At 41.1% G+C, this 24,040-nt stretch overlaps 1 protein-coding gene across 1 annotated transcript; it reads right to left on the minus strand.

Annotated features, from left to right (window-relative positions):
* Positions 1 to 8,424: 8,424 nt before the first annotated feature.
* On the minus strand, positions 8,425 to 20,501 carry LOC125011427 (arylsulfatase I-like). Its single transcript, XM_047590644.1, has 11 exons — positions 20,205 to 20,501; positions 17,831 to 18,024; positions 16,190 to 16,329; positions 15,899 to 16,048; positions 14,805 to 14,879; positions 14,552 to 14,726; positions 14,038 to 14,274; positions 12,869 to 13,015; positions 11,902 to 12,040; positions 9,996 to 10,591; positions 8,425 to 9,924 (listed from the first exon to the last, which is right to left on the minus strand). Exons 2-11 carry the CDS (start codon positions 18,005 to 18,007, stop codon positions 9,502 to 9,504), a joined length of 2,259 nt encoding a protein of 752 aa, XP_047446600.1. The 5' UTR covers positions 18,008 to 18,024; positions 20,205 to 20,501; the 3' UTR covers positions 8,425 to 9,501.
* Between the last annotated feature and the right edge of the window lie 3,539 nt (positions 20,502 to 24,040).

Below are 24,040 nucleotides of genomic sequence, written 5' to 3' on the forward strand. Positions count from 1 at the left end.
TCGTTTGTTTTTGTCGACTCTCGTCTTCTCGGTGTCTCTTTGTGATACGATGACGCTTGAATGTGAAAGTTTATCCACTAGTGACTAAACCTGAAGTAAAGTAGTGTCTCTGTATAAATGGATACTTTATTTTTTTATTTATTTTGTCAAGTAGAATCACTACATTGAAAGAGGAGGAATTACAGGACATGAAACAGACGACAGCCTGTGTCTGAACCAGCTTCATGTAGAGGACGAGAGTTTGTCTCCATCTGATCAGACTGAGACAAGGTGACATAAACCTTTCATCTGTTTCATAGGAAATATTAACTCTTAACAACCATGAAAACACTTGATCTGATCTTTTTTTTGGCTTTGCACAAATCTACTCTTTCTCGGAGAAAAAAAAGTCTTATTTCTTTTTTTGTCTTGTTAAAAGAATCTTCACTATTATTCACATTAATGAAGACCAGATGAACCAGGGGTGATTCTAGAGTTAGAGGTTTAGGGTGATTTAATCTCAAAGCATTGTGCCGCAGCTATTGTTTGGTTTAAAAATAAATAAATAAATTGCGTTTAAATGGGAAAATTACGTAGGAACAATGAGTTTAAATACAAACTTAACGATATAAAGGTCAGTAAATGTGGAAATGTTACAACCAGTTCAAGTATTTGGAAAAAAATGAACAATGCAGGGATGGATGTAGGCAACAATATGGGAAAATGTGGGTTTGTGTAGGTCGTGTTTTATTGAAACGAGTTCACTGTTGTGAGTCTGAGAAGTTTCCTAACGCACATTTGGTGTCACAACACCTTAACATCATCCTGGTAACACGAGGCAAGTGGGAAGTTAACTGGTGTGAACGCACCCAAGACACATTTGAGAGATCTGATGTCGGACCACATCTGGAGGTGGTGTGAGTCACGTTAGACCTCGTTCCTTTGCTGGTGTGAACCAAACCTCATCCTCCAGGTCTGAGCGATGAAGCCCATGTGCAAAAAAACTGCAGTTCATCAAGTGGCCACTCGAGGCTCCAAAATGGAGCAAATCCTCATAGACCTCCATGTTAAAAAGCCAAACTTTATCATTGAACATGTTCACAGCCTGGTACAAAAAGGCAGGCTGCCCAGGCTGCCATGTTACAGCTCATTGGTGAAACACATTTAAATGGAAACACTTTATCGAAATTTCAGAATTAATGCTTTTATTTAGCAAACCTCTATAATGGAGACGCAGCTAATGAGAAAACCTACTTGACTGGTCCTGACAAGGAGGGGACTTTTGTCTCATCCATTCATAAAAACCAAAAAGGAAAAGGCACCAGACTTTAAAACAGATTAATTAATAATACATTAGCATGTGTCCCTAAGGCAGAACCAATAAGCAGCGCTGGTTCTTGGTTCTGAAACAGCAGCAGGTTTAGATCCACTGGAGACGACGGCAGCTGTTAGATTATTTTACTGTGGCCTGAATGATGTTTATTAGGATGCAGAGAAGCTGAGGTTCAGGTCCCAGGACGGACGTTAATACGAGCTCTAATACCTTAAATTTCACACCTCTGTAGTCCGTGTTGGTGGGAGTGTGAAAAGTGGTTTTGTGTGGGTTCTCCTGACAACTTAGGTTCTGTAAATGTCCTGTCTTGCCCCAGGCCGATGGCTGATACCACCCAAAAGCGTAGTCTACGTTGAGTCTTCGTCAGGAGGGTTGTGAGACTTGGGGAGATCCAAGAAATGTGAAGGTTGTCGTCCTCTCCTCATCCTCCTCCTGGGATCAATAATCGCCTCCTTATGACACTGAGTCTTAGAAATCGCCTTAATCCCAAATCAATGGATGTTAAATGTTCTCTCTCATTCGCCGACGGAGGACGTGACTCTGTGTTTTCTGACAAGACGAAGCTGTGTTATGTTGGTGTAGGTCATGAAGTCAGATAAATAATGAGGTTTTTTTTTTTTTTTTCTCTGGCTCGAGGACTAAACACTGTCAGAAAACGACAATAACCAGCTCCTAAAGTACGAGCCCGACCTCGTTAAATGAACGTTTAGGAAAATCACGAATCTGTTTTTTTACAAATACTGTAGCCGTTTACCCGTGGCTCCCAGACAGACACTGAAGTTAACACAAATTGGGCAGGATAAGAGATGACATTTAAATGTAAATTCTGTTTCTTTCGAGGAGGGGGAGGAAGAGGAGAAGGGGAAAGTCGATAAGAGCTGTGGAGTAAATGAGCAGAGAGGCAGCCTTAACTCCTGCAGACAGATTGCTTTTACTCTGCGTCTGACTTGATCATATTTGGATCTTTGCCTGTAATTACTTGTTCCACCAACGTAGAAAGAAAGGGAAAATGGAGATGTAGAATATTTTTATTATTATTTTTTTTAGAAAAGATGTGACAGCAGCTGATATCTGTTGTTGGGAAGGTGAATCTCCAGGATAAACTGTTCTGACGCAGCACAAAGCAAAGAAATCAACTAGAGCTTGTAACAGAGAGGAAGTAGTTTGTTTCGAGTTGATGCCATTTACGTGAAGTGAGTCTGTGCAAATTTGCTTACTGTAAAAAAAAAAAAAAAACAAGTTCTTAGTAACTGTAGCCAAAAGATATTATCCTGTTTTCATTAGTTCTGTTCAATACCATCATTTTCCTTTCTGATCCGATACTGAGTAAAATTCAGACTGGTATCGCCGATACCGATCCGATACCGATACTGTGTGTAAATACACCCTGTGTCTGGTAAACATAAAGTCATCACAGCTTCATAGAGAATACAAGACATCAGAGTAATTTATTTATTTTAAACTCTGAACTATATTGAGGTAGTGGCCTCATTTACTATAAAGCAATATCCAGGTTTTTAACATTGTTATGGAATCGGTGGAGAGACAGGAAAATTATGAAGCATCTTAGCTGTGTTACAGGACTCTTTTTTTTATCATGTATGTGTTTCCAGTCAAATATCCTGATGAACTGAATCAACTTTAGTTTTTTCCTTTTTTTATTTGAATTCACAAAAGTTTCACAGCAGTAGAAATAAATTGTAAATTGGTTGTTAGCAGGTTTAGCTGAACTGAACGTTTTTTGTAACCACATTATTAAGAAGAACATGATTTTGAAACATGTTTATTGTGGACATTTTTTTCTCCTGATGAGAGAAATACATTTGCGGTCCCGTTCAGACGTTGCATTAACATTCAGCCAAGTGTCCAGCTTTAACTGCCAGTGTCCACGCCTGCTGTTAATTAATACTCGTCTCCACGTGCGTCCACAGCCACATCTTCTGATCTGATCTTAGTGTCTCTCAGTGTTTTAAAGATGAAGAGACCTGACGTGACCTTGCAATAGTTCGATGAGCGTGGGACTGCAAACACACAGAGCCTCAATGAAGAGATGTGCAGGAAGTGGTAGATGGCCGTTACTATGGCAGCACCTCCTCAGGAGCTGTTCAGACGTCTGTTACGGCTCAGTAATGTCACCTTTGTGTTACCTTAACCACAGTCGTCGTGGGTATATTTTCCCAGATGGTCGGGGATTTGCTGGTGCTTCATTTGTCTTTGGTTCAGATGATTTTTTTTTTTGATTTTTTTTACTTTTTACTTATCAGATTTGTTCTGAAGCATCCAGCATCCAGAGCAAACTTCACGGTTCCTTGCATCCATCACCAACCATAGCTCCAAATTTTGTTGTTAATAAAATGGTCGGCGCCAATGTGACCAGATGAGCTACTGTTGAACATCCTGGTACTTGTTTAGAAACACATAACACATAAAAAAAGTACAGCGACCAACAACAAGAGCATTTTTCCAACAACCTTGTTGAAAGGTGATAAATAATCACTTCTTTAGATGTTTTAGTTTCCTTTGACGTCAGCGTCGTCTTCTCCCACCGACAAACAAGAGCCTGGACACACAACTCAAAGCCAAAGAGAGCGAAGGCACAAAGACTCTTTTCACACGCCGGCCTCATTATCTGTGCTCTTTTCTTTTCCATGTATACTGACTTTATTTCCGCCGTGCTACCGTCATATCTTCATCTACGGCCGTGGCTTTCAATTACCAGAGAGAGGAAGAGTCCCAATAGAACAGCAGACACACTGAGTGGAGACTTTGTGGACTGGCTGCCTCATTAAGGCTGATGAGTCAGAGGGCAACTAAGGATGATCACGGTTGTCTACAAAGACCCGGTCGTTTTGTTGGAGTCTGATTTCTGAGCCCACTCAAACCGTGGAGTGACTCTGTCTTTGTGCTTTCATGTGGCAGTGGAGAGTCTGTCGCTCTATTAATGCTGCGATATATCCAGACGGACGCGTGCAAAGACTGTGCATTTGTGAATTAAATGTGTCCTTCCTGACAACTTCTCAAAGGTTTTAGAATTTGTCCTCCATCAATCTTGACTTGCTTTTATAATAGGTGGTTTATACTGTTGTGTTATGTTGCGGTAGCCTCGCATGCACCTCCCCAGAAAATTGACTACATGGCGTAGTGACAAAGTGCACGAAAGCTGTGATTGGTCCAGTTGCTTCTTCAAGTATGCAATTTTCAAATTGATAGTTTAGAGTCAATACAGGTGGAACATCAACGAAAAGTTAACTGAGGAGGTTCAGAGCTAAAAACATTTGTATGAATCATCTCCGGCGAAATTTGGACGAAGGTTTCACTCTCCATTGTTGAAAGTGAAGCAGACCGACACTCACAGTACCCTAAACCAAGCAGACTGATGCATGGTTAACTCTAACACATATGTAGTTTTTGCCTTAATCCTACTTTAACTGGACAACTTAAGTGCGTGTAAACACGTTACTACTAAAATCAGAGTCCTCCTTATCTGGTTAAGTCACCCAGATAATGCGACTGGAAATCGATTGTCTCCGGCGTGTATACAACATAATTGGACTTTAAACATCCAAGAAAGCCAGTCACAGAAGAAGAAGGTTAACAGAGCTGGCAGAAGAATCACCTGAGGGATAGCGCCATCTTATCTGCACTCTAAACTCTGGTCCAGTTCAAAAAGTTACAGTTTAAATTGTTATGTGACTGAATCTGGTTTGGGGTGAAAAGACAAAGCAGGTGTGAATGTTTTCATGACTTTGTCACCTTCACGTTGTTCTTATCAGTGGTTTCTAACTAGCTTACGATAAATAATTAACCATAAATAAAGACAGTTTTATGAACTCTGTAAAGAATCAAAGGCAAGTGGATTTATTGAGTTGTTCTTGAAGACCTCTGACCACTCATCCACAAGGCTTCTTCAGTTCAGTGTCTGAATTGAAAGAGAAAGCTTCCATGACCTTTGTTTGCAAACTGAAGAGGAAAATGCAATTTAAATGTTAATGGCTTTAAACATTGAACAATTTGTGTTATAATAACGTAGGAGGAGTGTCGGGAGAGGCAGCAGAAAGTGCTTTAGAAAAAAAAAGGGGGAAAAAAAGACTTTTGTTCCTCTTGGTGTTTTTCAGAGCAAGTGATGAAACCCGCTGTAAGCGTTACAAGCGTGAACCAACAAAGGAATGAAGGTAAAGGGAGAAAATACAAGAAGGGATCTTTGTTGAAAGATGTGACAGCTAAAACTAAACTAAAAGCTCACATTTAGCCCAAGGTTGGGGGGGTGAGATGGTTAAGGGTGCAACATGCCAACAGTGGTGTGTCAGACTAGTCCGACAACGTATTTCTGGGTTTCTCTTGTCAGAAATTAAACTCCCATATATATTAAAACCATCTCTGTACAAGGAGTTTACACAAGTTCACGTTTAACTTCACTTTGCAGATATGTATAGCCTGTATAAAAATAGGCTGCAACTCAGCACCATCAATGGTATTTAATATTACTCCACAGCATGTTGATAATGAAATTCGTTAATATATTCATTCAAGTTATTTATTGACTGATGTCCAGATGATTTGGTTTCTGGCAAATTTTGCTACTTCTGCTTTTTCTGCATCTAACCCTAACCACAACCCTAACCCTGACCACAACCCTAACCTTACCTCTGACCCTAACCCTAACCCTGCCTCTCTAACCATAACCATAACCACAACCACAAAGTAGCAATGATTAGCAGACAATCATGAACACCAATCCTCTGCTAGTGTTAGGGAATGTCTTTTGTGATGCAGTGCAGTAGTACATTTGGCTTCATCTTTAGTTTAAGGCCAGTTTACTACAAATGACCCAGTGGACTCCTTGGCGTCCATGTTGTTATTGTCACGCCATCAGTGACTAGTCGACCTGATGCTTAAGTGTCATGTTCCAGCACCGAAGTGGACTCGTCGGCACAGCCCCAACTGTGTAAATCTGGAAAAAGAGAAGAAACTGAAGCTCATCGTGTCAGCGCGACCACAGCAACAGAACTCAATTATGAGTTTCTGATTGTGTCAGCGGAAACTGTGTCTCCTTGGCGAGGCAATCCTAATTTCACAGCCGCCCACGGGCTCATAGTCACCCCATGTTCCCTGGAGGGGTGCGGGACGGAGAGTGGATTATTGGTTCCACCGTTAAGCATTATGTGTGACTGAGAGGGCGGCGAGGGGGGGTGCATTCATGTAAACTTGTTAATTCAAGGTGTTGAGAGATGAGAGAAGGTGAGAATGTGTGAGTGTGTCATTTATTTATGAGTTTTCTTTTTTTAAGTTGTGTGAGGAAATAGAGAGAGAGTGTTAAAGATGGTAAATTTGATCAAATAAATGATGTCGTCAGCTATTTACAGTGTAATTTAGTTGTAAAATAGTCAGGGTTGGAGTACGGATAAAGGTTGTAACAATTTACTTCTGTTTAAGATCATTTGAGAGATCACAGAGGTCATTTGGAATAACACAATTTGTGAGAATATTTTGGTGGTTGGACTCTAATGGGAAGCACCGTTTTAGAGACGAGTCGCAGATGAAAGTGGACGATGTGGTGGTGGATCAGAGGAGATTTGAGGTGGAGATTTGAGTTTAGTTGCTCTGGACAAACAGGAGGAGGTGGTGGAGATGGAGGTTGGTCTGGAGAACCAGGGACAGGGCCAGGAACAAGGTAGTCTCAGATGAAGGTAGTGGAGGAACTCTACCTACATGAAGCCTCCCATCTACCCTACCTTTACCTACCTACCTACCTACCTACCTACCTACCTACCTACACTAATACCTCTCTACCCTACCTACTACCTACTACTTACCTACTCCTACTACCTACTATGTAGCCTCCCATCTATCCTACCTTTATCTACCTACCTACTCTACCTACATGTAGCCTCCCATCTACCCTACCTTTAACTACCTACCTACCTACATACCCTACCTTTACCTACCTACATGTAGCCTCCTCCTTTAACTATCCTACCTTTACCTACCTACCTACCTACCTACCTACCTACCTACCTACCTACCTGCCTACCTACCTACCTACCTACCTACCTACCTACCTACATGTAGCCTCCCATTTACCCTACCTTTAATGACATACCTACCTACCTACATGTAGCCTCCCATCTACCCTACCTTTACCTACCTACCTACCTACCTGCCTGCCAGCCTACATACCCTACCTACCTACCTACCTACATGTAGCCTCCTGTCTACCCTACCTTTTACTACCTAGCTACCTACCTACCTACATACCCTACCTTTACCTACCTACATGTAGCCTCCCATCTACCCTACCATTAACTACCTACCTACATTTAGCTACTTACCTACATGTAGCCTCCTCCTTTAACTACCCTACCTTTACCTACCTACATACTTACCTACATGTATCCTCCCATCTACCCTGCCTTTAACTACCTATCTGCCTATATACCCTACATGTCACTACCTACCTACCTGCCAACACACCCTATCTTCAACTACCTGCCTACATACCCTACCTTTACCTACCTACCTACATGTTGCCTCCCGTCTACCCCACCCTCTACCCATACCCACCTACTTACCCTACATTTGACTCGCTGCCTAGAACTATATTAGAAACTTGAACTGAACGTATTTCCTCTCTGTGTTTTAAATGATAACCTTTTTAATGTGGTTTGAGTATTTTATCCGAGGATGTGGATCATTTCTGATTCCAACTACATCCTGAATGTCTGAGGCACTAAAAGTGTCTGTGGGTATCAAACAAGCCAAGAAGGTTGTTATTTATAGCGTTTTAATCCCAGAGGATTACATAATTCCAGTAGTGTTCAGGAACAAAAGAAGACTAAAATTATTTCTCAGTGGAAACTGTGTGAAGTAGGAGGGTGACAGCAAGCGTGAAAAATCCTGTTATAGAAAATATTGTATGTGTGAGTGCTAGTGTGTTGACTGTGGACGGTCTCTGCAGGATTATTAATATGTGGCACCCCCTAGTGGTTAAACTGATTTTGTGCATTGATGTCTTCATGACGAACAGAGGAATTATTAAATATATCCATTAAACATTCACCATGAACAGTTAATATACTGTGTATATATATGAAAACAGCATTAGATTTGTAGACTTGAGATGCCTCAAAAGATTCAAGATTTAATAGATTAAGAAAAAAAACACTTTAATACAACACACATACCCTTGATGTTCCATTAACATGTTTAAAATATAAAAGGACAGAGCCACCAATCGTTTTACTTCACCTTTATTTACTCAGGGTGGAGGAACCATTTAAAACCGTTTTCTCGGAGAACTCTGCCCCGCGCTCACACTGCAGCGCACTGTTACCGAACAGCCCCAGTTTGTTAGTTGTTGAGCAAATACACAGAAATATTTAGAGGTTAGGTGTCCTACTCAAACCAGCATCCGACTTCAAAGAGGCTGGTCGTGCCCGTAAACACTTTGCTGCAACAGTTTTGACTCCATCCCCTCGTGTTGTGTGAACACGCAAATATTTAACGACGGCTCAAAATCGTTACGATAAAAGACGAGTAGCTTTGTCATCAGGTGGGAGTGATGACGTCTGAAATACCCTCAGGTATGAGAAGGTTTTTACCTGAATGGAGAGTTCCTTATTCAGGTGTCAATTAAGTCTCAGACAATATAGCTAAAATAATTTAACTTATTATAACCACTTTTTTGTCACTTATTATCTTGGAAGATGATTAAATACAGGTATTGTTTATCCTTTATAAACTAGGTACGAGTTAAAAACATGTAAAACTCATCGTCAGAAAAGAAAAAAACTACCACAGTTTCAAGAGGCCTGTTTCAGCCACAGCAATATGCACATTACATCACAAACACAAATGTGAACTCTGAAACCGAAATGTCGGTGATATATTTATAATTATCATGATTATGCAGATTCAAAACCCTGATTTGGGGCGAATTAATTCAAATGTAAACAAGACGAAATCAGCTTCTGGTCCACTTCAGACCTAAATGTCCACACGTATCTATTCGTACTGTCATTAAAATAACATATTCAAAGAATTTTTAAAAAATTACCAAAATAAGCGCTACGTACCTCTGGAGAAAGATTCACTTAAACTTTAAGAACGTAAAGATGTGACCGTATGAAAACCACAAACAACGTTTCAAAGTTTGGAGTCTCTGACATCAGTTTCACGGCTGATCCGACATGTCAGATGCGATTGGACATCATCCCTGTGTTCAGTTTCATGAAGAACGACTTCAGCTTGCACAGTCGACACTTCTTCTTCTTCCTCTTCTTTTTGCTGTTCTTAACTTTCTTGTACACTCCGTGATATTTGGCCTCCTCGTCCTCCTCTCCGTGCACCCAGGGCACCCAAACTCCTCCGTTCTGATTAGGGTTGGCCCGGGGGTCGTCGGGAGGGAAGTAAACCGGCACGGCTGTCCGGTTGTAGTAGGCGAGCCGGCCCAGCAGCTGTTGCACCACATCTGGCCTGTGGTCGGCCATGTCCTGCCGCTCGTAGGGGTCGGCGGAGATGTTGAACAGCCAGACGTTTTTGTGGGTGGTGGATTTGGAGAATGTCAGTGAGGCCCGTTCAAGGTTCCACCAGCGACCGGTGAGAGTGGGAAGCACCTGGGAATCAACACTTCCAATTAGTAACGTTCTTTATGACCAGTTTGAAGGAAATTAAATTGTTGCGGTACCTGTGGGGGAACCCAGTCCCCGTGGCCTGGATCTCCGGTTAGTAGCTTCCAGTCTCCAACTCTGATGGCCGCCTGGACGGATGTGTCCCACACTGGCTCTGATGGCTTCAGCTCCGGGGTTGGATGGGATTTGGGCATTGGTGCTCCTGACTGGGACATGTTCTGGTACTGGTCTAAGGTCTGCTCTGACTTTAAATGTGCTTTGAGTGGTCCTGACCGTGACATGGTCTGGTTCTGGGATGCGGTCCTTCTGGACTTTGTCTTGACGCGTGATTTGCTCTGAGGCTGGTATCCGGGGCGGGATGTTCCTGACACTGATGGAGCACCGCTGGAGTGGATCTTCAGATGTAGGCTGTGGTGCCGAGCGTCGTCTTTGGTCTTGGGTTTCGGTGCAGCCTTTGATTTTGGGAGGGGCTTAAGCTTGGGTTTGGTCAGAGGTACAGATTTAGGCTTGGCAGCGTGACGGGAAAACGTCTGAGGTTTCTTAGTGGTTTTTAATTTCAACATCGACTTTTGTTTGGGTTTCTGCTTCAGAACCTTCTTCTTCTTTGGCTTCTTAAATGCTTTGTCTTTGAACGGTTTCACAGACAAGCCCCCTCCAAAAAACAAAGCAGAAACACCAGTAAATCAGGAGTGAATGCTCCGATGGTTGCAGATTAAATAACTTTTATTAAGATTCTATGTTGCTATGTAAAGGCTCTTGTGCTAACATGTCTCTGTTCATACAAGCCTTCCTCCTTTTACATATTAACTCATGTGTTAAACCCGCTGCCATTCTCAGAAAGTGAGCAGCTGTATTTCTATGTTTAAAATGGATGTAGCTTAGTTTCAAACTTCACTCTGATCTGTGTGGACAGAGACAAAGAAGTGTCTCTCTCCTTACAGTTGCCGCTACTGGTTGAGTTTGAATAACTTAAAAAAATGTAGCCCAGGGCTTTAGTGGTTTCCTTCCTGCCTTTTTGTCCTCACACTTTATAAATCACTTTTACCAAATTTCTATCTATAGATGGAAAACATGTGATTTTGTGAAACATATAAATGCCTCAAAACCCCTCAGACCTTTTCTGCATCGAAATAACTAAAAACGATTTTCACACAAGTCCTGAAAGTAGACAAAGAGGACGCAATCAAACAAATAAAACAGTATTATAATAGGCCTTTTTTTTGTTGTTTCAAGAAAATGAGCCGCTATTACATATGTGTGAGGTTTACACACAAATTAATTTCATCTCATTAGAGTCCATCTGTTCAGAAGTGAGGCTCTGGTGTCGTTCAGTTCTTCGTTGTGTTCAAAATAGAAAATGAGGGTTTTGTATAAATCTGATCTTCACAACACATGCTTGTGGAAGCGTATTGTTTATTTGCTATTGGCTGGATCCCCATTAGCTGCCCCCTCGGCGACCACTAATCCTCCTCGACAAGAGTTGTTGTTGCTCATCAGGCTGGAAAAAAACACCACTAAAGAGTTTGAAATCCACAAATAATCCACAGTCAGACAGATTTAAAACCACTGTTGCCCTCCAGAGGAGCAGTCCACCAACAAAACAAAAGATCACTCCGCAAGAAAGACGCATAATAGTGTGAGGGGTCCCAAAGGAACCCAGGGTAACTTCTCAGCAGCTGAAGGCCTCTCTCAGATTGGCTAACGTTCATGAATCCAGCATCATGTGGACACGCCAGAAGACTCAGTCTATTGTCAGGACTTGTGTGTGTGAAAATCTGCAGATGTTTTGAGTCATTTTTATGCAGGAATGTAGAATATTCTGAAGGGCGTAAATACTTTAAAGCAGCACTGTACAGTACACATCCTATATCTGTGACAGCTGAACTCCACATGCTGAAGAAAACCGAAAACTCTGTCTGTGCATTTTAAAAGCGATGAGCTTTTCTTTTCTTTTTTTTTTACCTGAGGCTGTCTTCTTCCCCGCTGGGGTTTCAGAAGGAAGTCTGTGCAGAGGGTCGATGTTGTGAAGGATCTCCTTGCGAGGAGACTCCTTACCTTCGCTGATGGTCGGCCAAACATCGAAACCGTCCAAGCCGTGGCTCTGAGCGGGAGACAAACATCAACACAAAGTCATATAAAATATAATGAGATGTCCCTGCATTCGTGCTGCCAGCAGGAATACATTTACCAGGAATAAATAATAATACATTTCCTGTGGTAATGGAGGCTGTCGACTGTCTGGATTAGTCAGTGACTGTGCTGATTGGAGCTCTGCTTATCTGTTTATCGTTGGCAGTGGAAATGTACTCGCATGTCAGGCCAACGAAGCTTTTCTGGGAGCTGTACACACACTGCACCGACATGCAAATGAAAGTAATTTATGTCTAAACCAAAACACAAAGCGTGTGCGCAGCCAGTGTTTAGAAAAAGGGGCTCTTATCACAATGAGGTCAAGAGCACATTTATCTACGTGACATGTCAGGGGAAGGCAGCTTCACGGTAGCAGTTTTAAAGTCAAGAGCGGCCACGACGGGGCTAAATGTAGACGCAGCTCCGCTTTTAATTCAAGCTAGAAAACTCAATATAAAATCTGCACGGAGAGTCAAGTTACGACAGAATTAACTGGAGCAGAGTAGAAAATTTTTGGCAAGAGAACTGGAAAAACATACAGAACCTGAATACGGAGTCCGAAAAGCCTTCTAGTAACACGAGAACTTGTATCAGTATCTCTGGTCTCATTTAGAGCCCAATAAAATCAGTAATGGACTAAAAGAAAACATCTTTTCTATTGTACTAAACTTTTATTGTCTTTCACTCCCTATGAACGCTAAGACCACAGCAACATAAAAGCGAGGCCCATAGCGTGCCACAAAATTGAGAAAAGGTGCATATAAAAGTGATATAAGAGGGGCATAAATGTCCCACTGACCTGGGTGATGTTTCCCCCGGCCAGACCCACCAGAGTGGGGAACCAGTCAGTGATGTGGAGGAGAGCTTTAGAGACTCGTCTCCTGCGTCTCAGCAGAGGACTGTGTACGAACGCCACTCCACGGACTCCGCCTTCCCAATACGTCCCCTGAAAACACAACCAGTAACTTTAAAATTGCATGTTGACATTCAAATAATCAAGACGAACAGGGGCTTTCATATTTAAGAGCGTAGTGTCTGAAAAATCTCTGAAAATGTTGCTTGAAACAAACAAAAATGTCTACTATAAAATAAAATGATCTCACCCTTGGATCTTTACCATTACTGTAAAAGAAATGTACAATTAACAAGCATCTAGGTGGAGTCGGGGACTGGCAAGATGGCGACGGCCAGAGACGGCACCTATGGGGAAACCTACGGGCCATGTCACTGACAGTTATAAGTGTTTATGTTAATAGGACCGACTCGCTTTTAGAACAAGCCTTTTTCAGACCTGCTAGCTGCTGCTTGCTTAACTTGGCTGAATCCAACTACAGAGTTTTGGGAACATAAGCTTTTACAGATGGTTGTGTATTGTACCATATAAAATAATCGTCTTAGGTCATTTTTGAATTAGCTGGGACCCAGCAGGAGTCGGGCACTGCCAAGATGGCTACAGATACCACACTGAGCTTCAAAACTGCTCTTCAAGAATTCTACACTTGCTGCGTTTCCATTAACTTCGAAGTGCGCAAAACCTAAAAATCACAATAAAAAAATAAACGGTAAAACGCCTACATTTTGAAAAAGCTCTCAGATATCTAAATATAAAACATTTCTACAGTCTATCGAAGTTTATCGCGAAAGTTCAGTGGGAACAATTTTTCCGCATTTCCCCATCGCTGGTGAATTTAAGAGAATTCACGAGACAAGACTTTACAAGAGTTACAGCTCATTTGCAAAACACCTTTCAATGGAAACACGTACAATTGTACGTGTATCGCTTTTTTTTTGTGATGGAAACTCAGATAGTGATGCTACGACGGGTTCATCCATTGGATATTGGAGACCCATTGGGGTAAAAACCTACGTAAAATAAATATCATACCCATAAACATGAATTAAAACATACAAACAGAGTTGTGTAAAAACTAGAAAATTACAGCCCGACTCCAAAGAGACTTTTTCTACCTTACGGCCTCGCAGCGGCCAGTTGCTCCCGCCTGTGAACGGCTGGGCTCCGTTGTCAGTGGAGTAGATGATCACGCTGTTTCGGTAGTATCCGTACTTCCTGAGGGCGTAGGTGACGTTTCGGACCGCCTCGTCCACGGTGGAAACCATAGCAGCAAACTTTCTCCTGGCAACATTGGCCATGTCTCGGTAAGGGTAGATGTAGGACTTGGGAGGCTGTAGAGGAGTGTGGACCGCCTGGAGGAAATCATTCATAGACTTTGTTTACATGCCTCCAAGTTCTTTTGCAGCGCTTTACTAATTCTGTAAATGTCAGCTATGTTTTGTAAACCGTCCAGACTGCAGCTTCAAGGCCCAACTATAAATACTCCTGGCATGCCTCTAACTAAGATCCAAATTCTTTAATGTGGCCTCTTTGTCTCAGAGTTTTCAGACAACTCGCATAGCGTCAATTAGCAGAGCATCAAAGCACATGTCTGGCTGTATCGAGTGACCCTTGACCCCAGAGTGATACCTGGAGGGAGAGCAGCAGGAAGAGAGGCCTCTCTGAGGGCTTGTGGGTCTCGAGGATCTTTCGAGCTCTCTGCGTGAAGAGCGTGGTGGAGTATTTTCCCTCGTGGCCCCACGCTACGCCCTCGCCCTCGTGGAGGTCGTACCCGCACAACCCCGGCCCGTCACATGACCCGTAACTAGACACAGACGAAGAAATGTGAACTACTTAACGCAACTGTAGATTTCAATATTACACATAACATTCATAAAATTACCTGTAGTAATCCACACTTCCGGTTAAAGAGCCAAAGAAACTGTCAAACCCTTTTCTGGTGGGCAGACATGCTTTCCTAAAGGAGATGTTAACATAAACATTTGAAATATTAAAAAAAACAATAACATCCACATTTGACCATTTATTTGTTTTCTATTGTATTAATTTATACAGATGTTACGAATGGACAGATTACCTATAGATATATATTACCTATTGCTAATACCAGGCTGTAAACATCTTTATTTCTGCTGTAAAGTTGAAAATTTTTGACATAAAACAATATGGAGTCATATGTAATAGCACATGCTAATAAAAGGTTCCTAAAATACTGTAGTTAGAGTAGACCAAGTTAAAAGCAAGCAGCAACTTGCAGGGCTAAAAATTAAGCCAACAAGGATCTGTAAAGAAAAGTAAACAAAAAATCATAATTCACCTCCATAATTGCCATAAAAGGAGAAACTGACTTCGTACCAGACTGTAAACATGTTCATTTCTGTTGTAAAGTTGGACATTTTAAAATGGAGGTCTACAGTGATTGACTCAATTTCGGAATAAGCCTCAAGTGGCCATTTGGGGAACTGCAGTTTCTAGGACTCAAAGTTTAACTCAATTTGTTTGCCTTATTAAATCATTGTGAACAGTGCCATTTTACACTTTGGATCTCCAGCTATTTTCACAGGATTTTACAGTTGACACTTTGGACTCTGGATTAGGTGGACTATCAATTTATGTACCTTTATAAACCAATCCAAAATTCAAACTCATCAAGCAGTAGACCCCTTCTAACAACAAATAGATGGACTATTCAAAGCAGGAATAAAACAAGTTGAATTAATAGCATTGATGTGTGTTGTCTGATAGCCAGTATTCATAAAGCAAAGCCCTGAAACTTTGGGCCAAGCAAACAGAGGTTGAACTTGACACAATTTTCTTTCTGAGCAACTTCATTATGATACCTATGAGGAAAGAGTGTCTGACGTTATTCTATTAGTTATTGTGTCTTCACCTCGTCTCTGTGCAGACCATCTTTTCACCTAGCTAGTTTTCACCAGTCGTAGCTTTGTTGGGTTGACAACTCATCCACACACATACCTGTAGAAGCCCAGGTGCCACTTGCCCACCATATGTGTGGAGTAGCCGGCCTCACGCAGCCTCTCGGGCAACGTGTCCATGTGAAATGGCAAACAGCTGGGCTGGCTGGGTCTGATGATGGAGTGCTGTAACCCTGTGTGGATCTGATATCTCAACAAATTAAAAAAAAGATAGTTAGCAAGGCTTTGCTAGTAGTAACTAAATATTTATTAAAAAAACAGTGCAACAAACACCATCATGAATACGGTCAAACTTCCGTCCGCCAGGTGGTCGGCGAAGGAGCTTCTCTACCTGCCGGTGATGAGCTGGCTGCGTGACGGGGTGCAGATGGGTTGGACATAGTAGTTTTCCAACGTCACGCCCTCCGCCGCCAGTTTGTCCAGAGTTGGAGTCTTGATGGTCGGATTGTGGTAGCCAATGTCGTTGAAGCCCTGGTACAGATTCAACAAAGAGTTTCCAATTCAGTAACGGTTTGACCTCAGTTTGCAACCACTGCCACCAAGTAAATATTGACCAAACCTTAATGGCGCCACCTTAAGGATTTCCTGAAAGCAGTTTTGAAGCTCAGTGTGATGTAGCTGGCCCAAAGCATCCATGCTTGTAATTATGTCTCACTTTAAGCCTTGATATAATTTACAGTTATACAAATAATTAGTAATAAAGTATACCAAAGAGACTGTAAACATGTTTATTTCATGCGTGGAAGTGTTCAAACCTGCAGTTTATCCAATGGCCACTAGAGGCTGTCTTTCCCCATGGACCTCCATCATAAAAATGTTGTTAGTTAAGGGTGTGGTCTCTTTGAATGACAGCTCCACCTCTTTAACCAATTCTGCATAAGCTTGGACTTAGTGGAAGTTGGGCTTTGCCAAGATGGCGACTGCCAGAGACACTACACTGGGCTTCAGAACTGCTCTTCATGACATTGCAGAGAATTGGCATTTCAGGAAGTGCAGTTTTTGGAACATCCTGGCAGACTTAATCTTCCACCTCTGCTAATTGCTTCTTGCTTTTAACTCGGCTTCTCTTGGACTTGGAGAATCTTTAGTCTGAGATAATTATAAAGTTGCTCAGAAGGAGAAACCAATAATTTTGGGTCAAGCGCAACCTTTGTTTGCTCTTCCACCTCCTCACACTTGGCCCAAAGTTTCAGGGCTTTGCTTTACGAATGCAGACAACAGTCCTCCTATTAATTCCGCTTGTTGTATTCCTACTGTCCAAATATCTGTTGATTTAAAAAAGTTGGATTAGCAGATTTGGAAAGGCACAAAAATTGTCGGACAGTCCACCTAATCCAGAGTTGGAAAGGAGTTGCGCCTGGAACTTTAAACTTTCACCTCTCAGTGTTGTATTTTCTGGAACGCTATGAGCTCTCTATGAGGCTTCTATCAACTAATAACTCAAAAAAAAAACGCAATTGTGACAACGTGTCAACTGTAGAAGGTGAAATCCTATGAAAATAGCTCATGATCGAAGGTTTAAATCAAAATAAATGGCACTGTTTAAAGACTGCAGCCACTTGAGGCTGATTCTGAAATTTGAGTCAATCACCATTGACCTCCATGTTAAAATGTCAAACTTCACAGCAGAAATAAACACATTTACAGCCTGGTACAAAGTCAATTTCTACTTTTACGACAACAACTGCATGGAGATGAATTATTTTTATTTTGTACATCATTAATGGACTGACTCACTTGTGCAGCAATATTTGACACTTCCTTGTTGGCTTCATTTTAAAGCCCTGCAAATTTCTTCTTGCTTTTCAACTGGCCCTATTCTAACTACAGAGTTTTTGGAGCCTTTTTTAACATGTGCTCTTGAGATGAGTGCGTATTGTGCAATATAAAATACTATCTTGTGTTGTAAGTGTTGTCGCCTAATCAGCATCTGGTTCTAATTTCCAATGATACGATTTAAGCTAACGAGCACCTGATCGTCGGTGAGGATAAATATGATGTGCGGCTGGTTCTTCTTCTTCTGTGCCGCCTCGTCGTTCTGACCGTTGCTTTCGTCCGGCTCCCGTATCTGGTTTGGTTTGGACCGGTGAGCCGACAGAGAGTCCAGGCTGAGGAAAACACTCAGCACAGTCAGAATAGCAGCCTGCATCGTCACAGCGGGAAACTCTGCAGGGAAGGACGAGAAGAAAGAAAGAAAAACAACATAACAATACAATACAACCAAGACTTCTACGAACATAATACCAGGGGAGAGGAGCTCAAAAAATGTTTGAGTCGGCACAAACTCACACGAGTGTGCCATCGCTGCAGAGCCGAGCGTAGATCATAAAACCACATTTGAGACGGACTTGCCAACTTGGCTGCGACTGTGATCTGAAACACATCCATCTGGTGGACAGAGAGCTGAGACTCTGAGGAGGGCTTTTTTAACCACTTACAATCCTTGGAACCGAGCAGCAGCAGCAATAAAAAGTGATGAAAATATTAGTGGAGCCCGAGAGAGTAGCTATAGACCTGGGGACCTGGTATTCTTTGGATACACACTGATCAGGCATAACATTATGACCACCCTCCTAATATTGTGTAGGTCTCCTTTGTGTCTCCAAAACGGCTGTGACTGATCAGGGAATGGACGTGGGTCTTCTAAGGGGGTCCTGGTAACAGGATGTTGTTAGTGGGGGGGTCTTTGGGTCCTATGGGTTGAGGTGAGAGGCCTATGTGGATCATCCAATCGTTCACACAGTTGGAGCAGTGGCTGCAGCCTCTAGGTTGACCAAGCCGCCAGGAGCAATTCAGAGTTTAGGTGCTTGCTCAAGGCCATGGACATGGTGAACCTTGGCCGCTTTGGTCCCAATCTGCACATCCAACCACTACTCCACAGCTCCCCAAAATAAAGCAAACCTCATCCACTACCATTGAGCTACACCCCCTGTAAAGAAACTCACCCTCAGGGAATCAAAGCCCGCGTTGATCATCCCACAGATACCCGATCAGTTTTGGGATCTAGTGACTTTGGAGACCAGGTCGACACTTTGTGATGTTCTTCATGTTTTTTCGAGTTGTTTCCGAAGTGTTTTTGTGTGTCTGTGTCAGGCTGCTGCCATCTAGGAGTGTCATTGCTATATGGTGGGGGTGTCTGGTCTGGTGTAGGTGGGTGCTACTTGAATGAATGCCAGGTCCGGTAGTTTCCCTGTAGAACATTGAACATTTACTTCTCCGTCTCTCCGCGGTTTTAATGTTCTGACTTATTGGTGTGTGTAATAATTGATATATTTAACATTGTTACTGTATGTTTAATTAAAAGCAAACAGATTGGATTGAAAATATAGACCCCAAGACACTCGAGGTCTGAATGGGGGATAGATGTGACATGAGGACCGATCAAGATCAGGATCAGTGGGTAATTATCTGGTCATTAATGGACCCCTGTGATGTCAGTTTGTGATGAGCATCACCCACATGTGTTCCTGTTTAAACCCCAACACCCCACTAGTCATTTACAGCCGAAGAAGCTACTTGGATTCAACATCTTCAAGAAACTCTAACGGTCCAGTGGCTCTTGTTTCAGCTTGTTTTTTGGATTGTTTTTTTGGATTCCAAATAAAAAACCAAGCCACAAGGAAACTGAAACAAGTCCAGTTGTATTCATTTTAGCTTTATTTTTAGATATTAAATTACCTAAATGGCTGAGAACCCTCACATAAATGCACATTGTGATGGTGCCGCAACTCAGTTTAGAGCTTAAACTGATGGTTACTGGCACTCTCGGTTGATCATTTATTCATTGTGAATACAAACCATCAACAAATTATTGCTTATCTGTGTGATTATGTGTGAATTATGTGTAAAAGAAAATAGTACGAAAATAACCCAAAGTGCCTAAGTGGAAGTCCAGGAACAACACAGACTTTTAGGTACGTTTATTAACTTGGAGCAAATGACTAATTCAGATTGAGGTGCAGCTCATTAGTCTGTGAAAGGAACGAAAAGCAACAGATTGTCTCTGTCGGTTTAATCTTTGACATGTTTACACGCTTCAAAGCCAAGAGCAGAATGTAATGTTGATTTTCTATGTAAGCATGATGATGACCAGCTGTTTCCCGCAACTGGTGACACAGTGGTGCTCATCACCGAATTCACATAGTTTGGATTTAACAAGCAACTATCAGTATAAAGATTTTTTTTTGTCAATCCTAATAATCATTATTATTATATAATAAGTGTTATTGTTGTATATCCAGATGCTACTATTTAACTCTGTGCTATCTTATGAACACATGTATTTCTAATTGAATTCTATTCCTCAGATCAGCTGTGTTATTATAAAGTCAGGCCTGAATCAATACCTCGATAAAGGATCAATGGGAGTGAACAGCTCCTCTCCCTTTCCTTTCTCTCCCTTCTCCTCCGCTCCTCGCCGCTTCCTCTCCGCCTCGGTTCAGTTCATTCTCCGCGGCTCGCCTCCTTCTTCGGCTCCGGGAAAAGTCTGGGTTCGCGGAAAAGTTTGTAGAAGACGCCGCATGTCCTCAAGTCTCCGCCGCCCGATCCGTCCTCCCCTTCGCTCTGAGAGCGTCCTCCTCGCCGCCGATGAAGCACGAACACCTCCGACGTCAAGCGGAACAGAAACGCCTTCACACTTCCGGTCTGACCCGTCACAATAAAACACTCCGGCAATTTAGAAAAACGGTAGCTAACGGCTAAAACTGAAAATTCTAATTTTAGTTGCAGACTACAATTATTGTTTATATTTTGAATAAATATGTCAAAATGAATGAAACCGTGACTTTCACTGTTTCTTCGTTCCATCTTGATAACGTTTCTTCTTCTTTTTTTTTTTTTTTTTTTTTTTTTTAAATCTCTAAACTCCAAATGTCCCCGGATTTAATTTCAGAAATCTGGTCACCTTAAGCTAAATCTTCTTTCTGTTTAAGAGACATGAATAAATCTAGCACATTTTTTGTGAATACACAAAAATTAAACACCTGCTTTGTTTCCTTAGTATATTATTGCGTTGATCCAGCTTTATACTAGCTAAATAGCTAGCTTAGCTTAGCTACTTTAGCATGAGTCAACTCCTGCTTCACCCACAATTTGAAATTTTGAATATTTGTTTACAGTAAATGTTTTAGGAGCTTTATTAAAAATAATAATGATGGACAAACAGACTTCCACAAACGACGGATGAGTTTCGTGAAGCAAATATCTGGTCGTTCACGGACACCGGTCAAGAAAGTATCGGACGGACATAAGTAAATCTTCGCAGACAGATTTAGATTGTTACCTAGCAACGTGTTGGCTAAAGGAGGCTAACTTTTAAAGAGACAGATTTAAGATTCAAGATCAGTTTATTGATCCCCGCATGGAGAGTTACAATATAACAAAGAACATATATGAACCAGACAAAGACATAAGAACAAGTCAAAATAAAATAAGGTAACACTGCTTGAATCAGCGATCTCTCAGCCAATCGGAAATTAGTATTTCTCGTTGCCAGGTGAAATAGAAGTGCGGTAATCACGCCGTCCACAAATGCGCACTTATTTTTTGTCCCTAAAGTCATACTATAAAGGAATTTATCCTTTAATTAATATGATAATACACTATCTCTAAACACGCGTAACCACTCACCCGGTCAAACAATGTCAATCCAAGTTAATTTTTTTAAGTAATGAGAAGTATGTCGAAATTGCTGGATGTAGCTAAAGGCTAACGTTACCTAGCAACCTCTTGGCTAAAGGAGGCTAACTTTTGAAGAAACACACGTTTAAGTGGCTAAACACAAACGACCAGTTTTGGAAAATCTTATCTTAACTATCCATTTCTAAAGTACTCTTTATCATTATTTTAAAGCACAACGGAGAGTTTACATCTCAAACATAATGAGAATTATGCCAAAATTACTGAATGTAGCTAACGACTAACGTTACCTAGCAGTCTGTTGGCTAAAGGAGGCTAATTTTCTAAAGAAACAAGACTAAAATCTTGCCACAAAATCATATTTTTTAATTTCACGCCTGTGTGAGTTTAAATTTGAAGGCTGAACTGATCAACATCCGGTTGCGTTGAGTTGTAACTTAACGCAGGTTTAACCGGCAGTAAAACCACAACACGGTTATTGGACGGGTTTGATTTACTTCTGTGTCTTCCTACTATGCTCTGATTATTGTGTATGGGACAGGTTTCTGTGCCTGTGTCTGCAGAGATGGAGACAGGACATCAGCCGGGGACAGAGACAGAGACAGGACATCAGCCAGGGACTGTGGCTTTAGGCTGAGGAACCATCTGGCACTCCAGAGGAAACCAGGAATTTCTCTCTTTTTATTTTTTTCTGCAAAGTACTGTACAGATGCAAAACCACATCAAGCCATCCAAAAGTAATCACGGCAGGAACTAGGTTAATCAAGAAATAAAAGCCCCTGTTTATCCTTCATAATAGTGAATGTGTAAGCCAGAGCAATTGATGAAGAAAACACAGTAAATCTTATTATTTCTATGCAAAACATAGAAATATATGGAGGAATTTAGACGAGCATGTGAGAGCGTTCGCATTAATTGGTGCAGATGTGTATAAATAACCAATAAATGCATTATTATTAACTGCTGACTGAAGATTAAGAAGTGGGAGTTACAGAAAAACCAAAATCATCTATGAATGCCCACGGTATCAGGTGTTATTTATAACACAAATCTGATTTGATAGCCATTGTTTTAAATCACATTTTTCTTATTTTATTTTGGAACAGTTCATATAAAGCATGTTGTTTCCCCAAGTAGTTTAATCTTTAGTTAAAACCAGAAAAGAGTTTTGTTTGAGATTCTTTTCTCACTCAAACTAACTGAAAAGTTGTGTATCTGTGTCAAGTTATCTTTGACATCTTATATTAAGATCAGACTTTGTTGATGCCCTATGTGGACAAGACGATGAAAAATACATGTTTGATTTTAAAAGACAAGAACACAGTAATGTAAAAATGAGAATAGAGTAAATGTACAAGTAATATTTACAGACCCACAGGGCAGAACTTAAATACCGTCAATATTAATTGAGAAAAAGAAATGCTTTGAAAATATTTAGAATTTCCAGCCGCTCTCATCTCCAGCAAAAACATGTATGTAGGTCACAAATGATACATACAGAAAACAAGAGAGAGTCTGGATGCTGAACACAGACCCTTTTATCAAGATGAAAGAACTTCGTCTAAGATCCTTTTCAAACTCTTACTGCTCTATTTATATTATTTAATGCAGCGGGATCCTCTGTCTCTGTTGGAGAGCTTCTGCGGCTGCCGCCAAGTTTCCAACAAACAAAGCGTTGAAAGAAGTAGCGTGTGATTTATCAAGGCCTGATTCACTGGCAGTGAGCAACACAGGCAGGAATGTTGATTCATTGATGGGCCTTAGTGGAGTTTATTCATGGAGGTTATTGAAGCTCAGTTCTGCCTGTACAAGGTTTTTACAAAACGTTGACACCGAGTCAAAATGTTGAATTGTGTATAAGTCTAAATCATGAGCTGCCTAGTTTGAGAATGATGGGGAATGAATTTACGCCGACTGTCAATACCGTGAGAAATGTAGTTACAATATTTACATCAAGTCAAATCTGATTTCTGTGATGAATGATGGTCAAAACAAACACTAGGACGACAGTAAGGTCTAAATGTTGACTTCCTACGTCAAAATAATAAGCTCCTTAATGAAAGAACTAGTTTACATTTACAAATAAGTTCCAGTTATGACACAAAAAATGACAAAAAAATTATCGTTTTAATTTAATTTGTTAAAAAATAAGTCAAAATTGACTGAACATCATCTGCTCTTGCGTTCAGAAATTACAAATTTCAACATTTTTGCTAATGTTTTTAATCGTTTTCCTTTCCTTTCTTGACAAAACGGACAGAAATGGAAATGACGTCAGTCTTATTTAATACAGTTTAAATTCTTTTGGTTTTTTTTGTTTGTTTTTTTGGTGCCCTCTCTTGGTGCAGTTTATCATAACACTCCTGCTTTGTTATTAGCTTTAAGTGTTCATATATAATCATTTGCCAGTTCATTAGGTTACACTAGTGAACATAAACACAATCTAATACAACAGTCCTGCACTAAATCTTATTTTTTTTTTTTTTATGAAGGTTAAACAATAGCTGAGCTGTTGTTTAACTGTGTGTGTGTGTTAACCCTCTTT

This window comes from Mugil cephalus, chromosome 7 (assembly GCF_022458985.1).
Source record: "Mugil cephalus isolate CIBA_MC_2020 chromosome 7, CIBA_Mcephalus_1.1, whole genome shotgun sequence".
In the NCBI taxonomy this organism is placed as follows: Eukaryota; Metazoa; Chordata; class Actinopteri; order Mugiliformes; family Mugilidae; genus Mugil; species Mugil cephalus.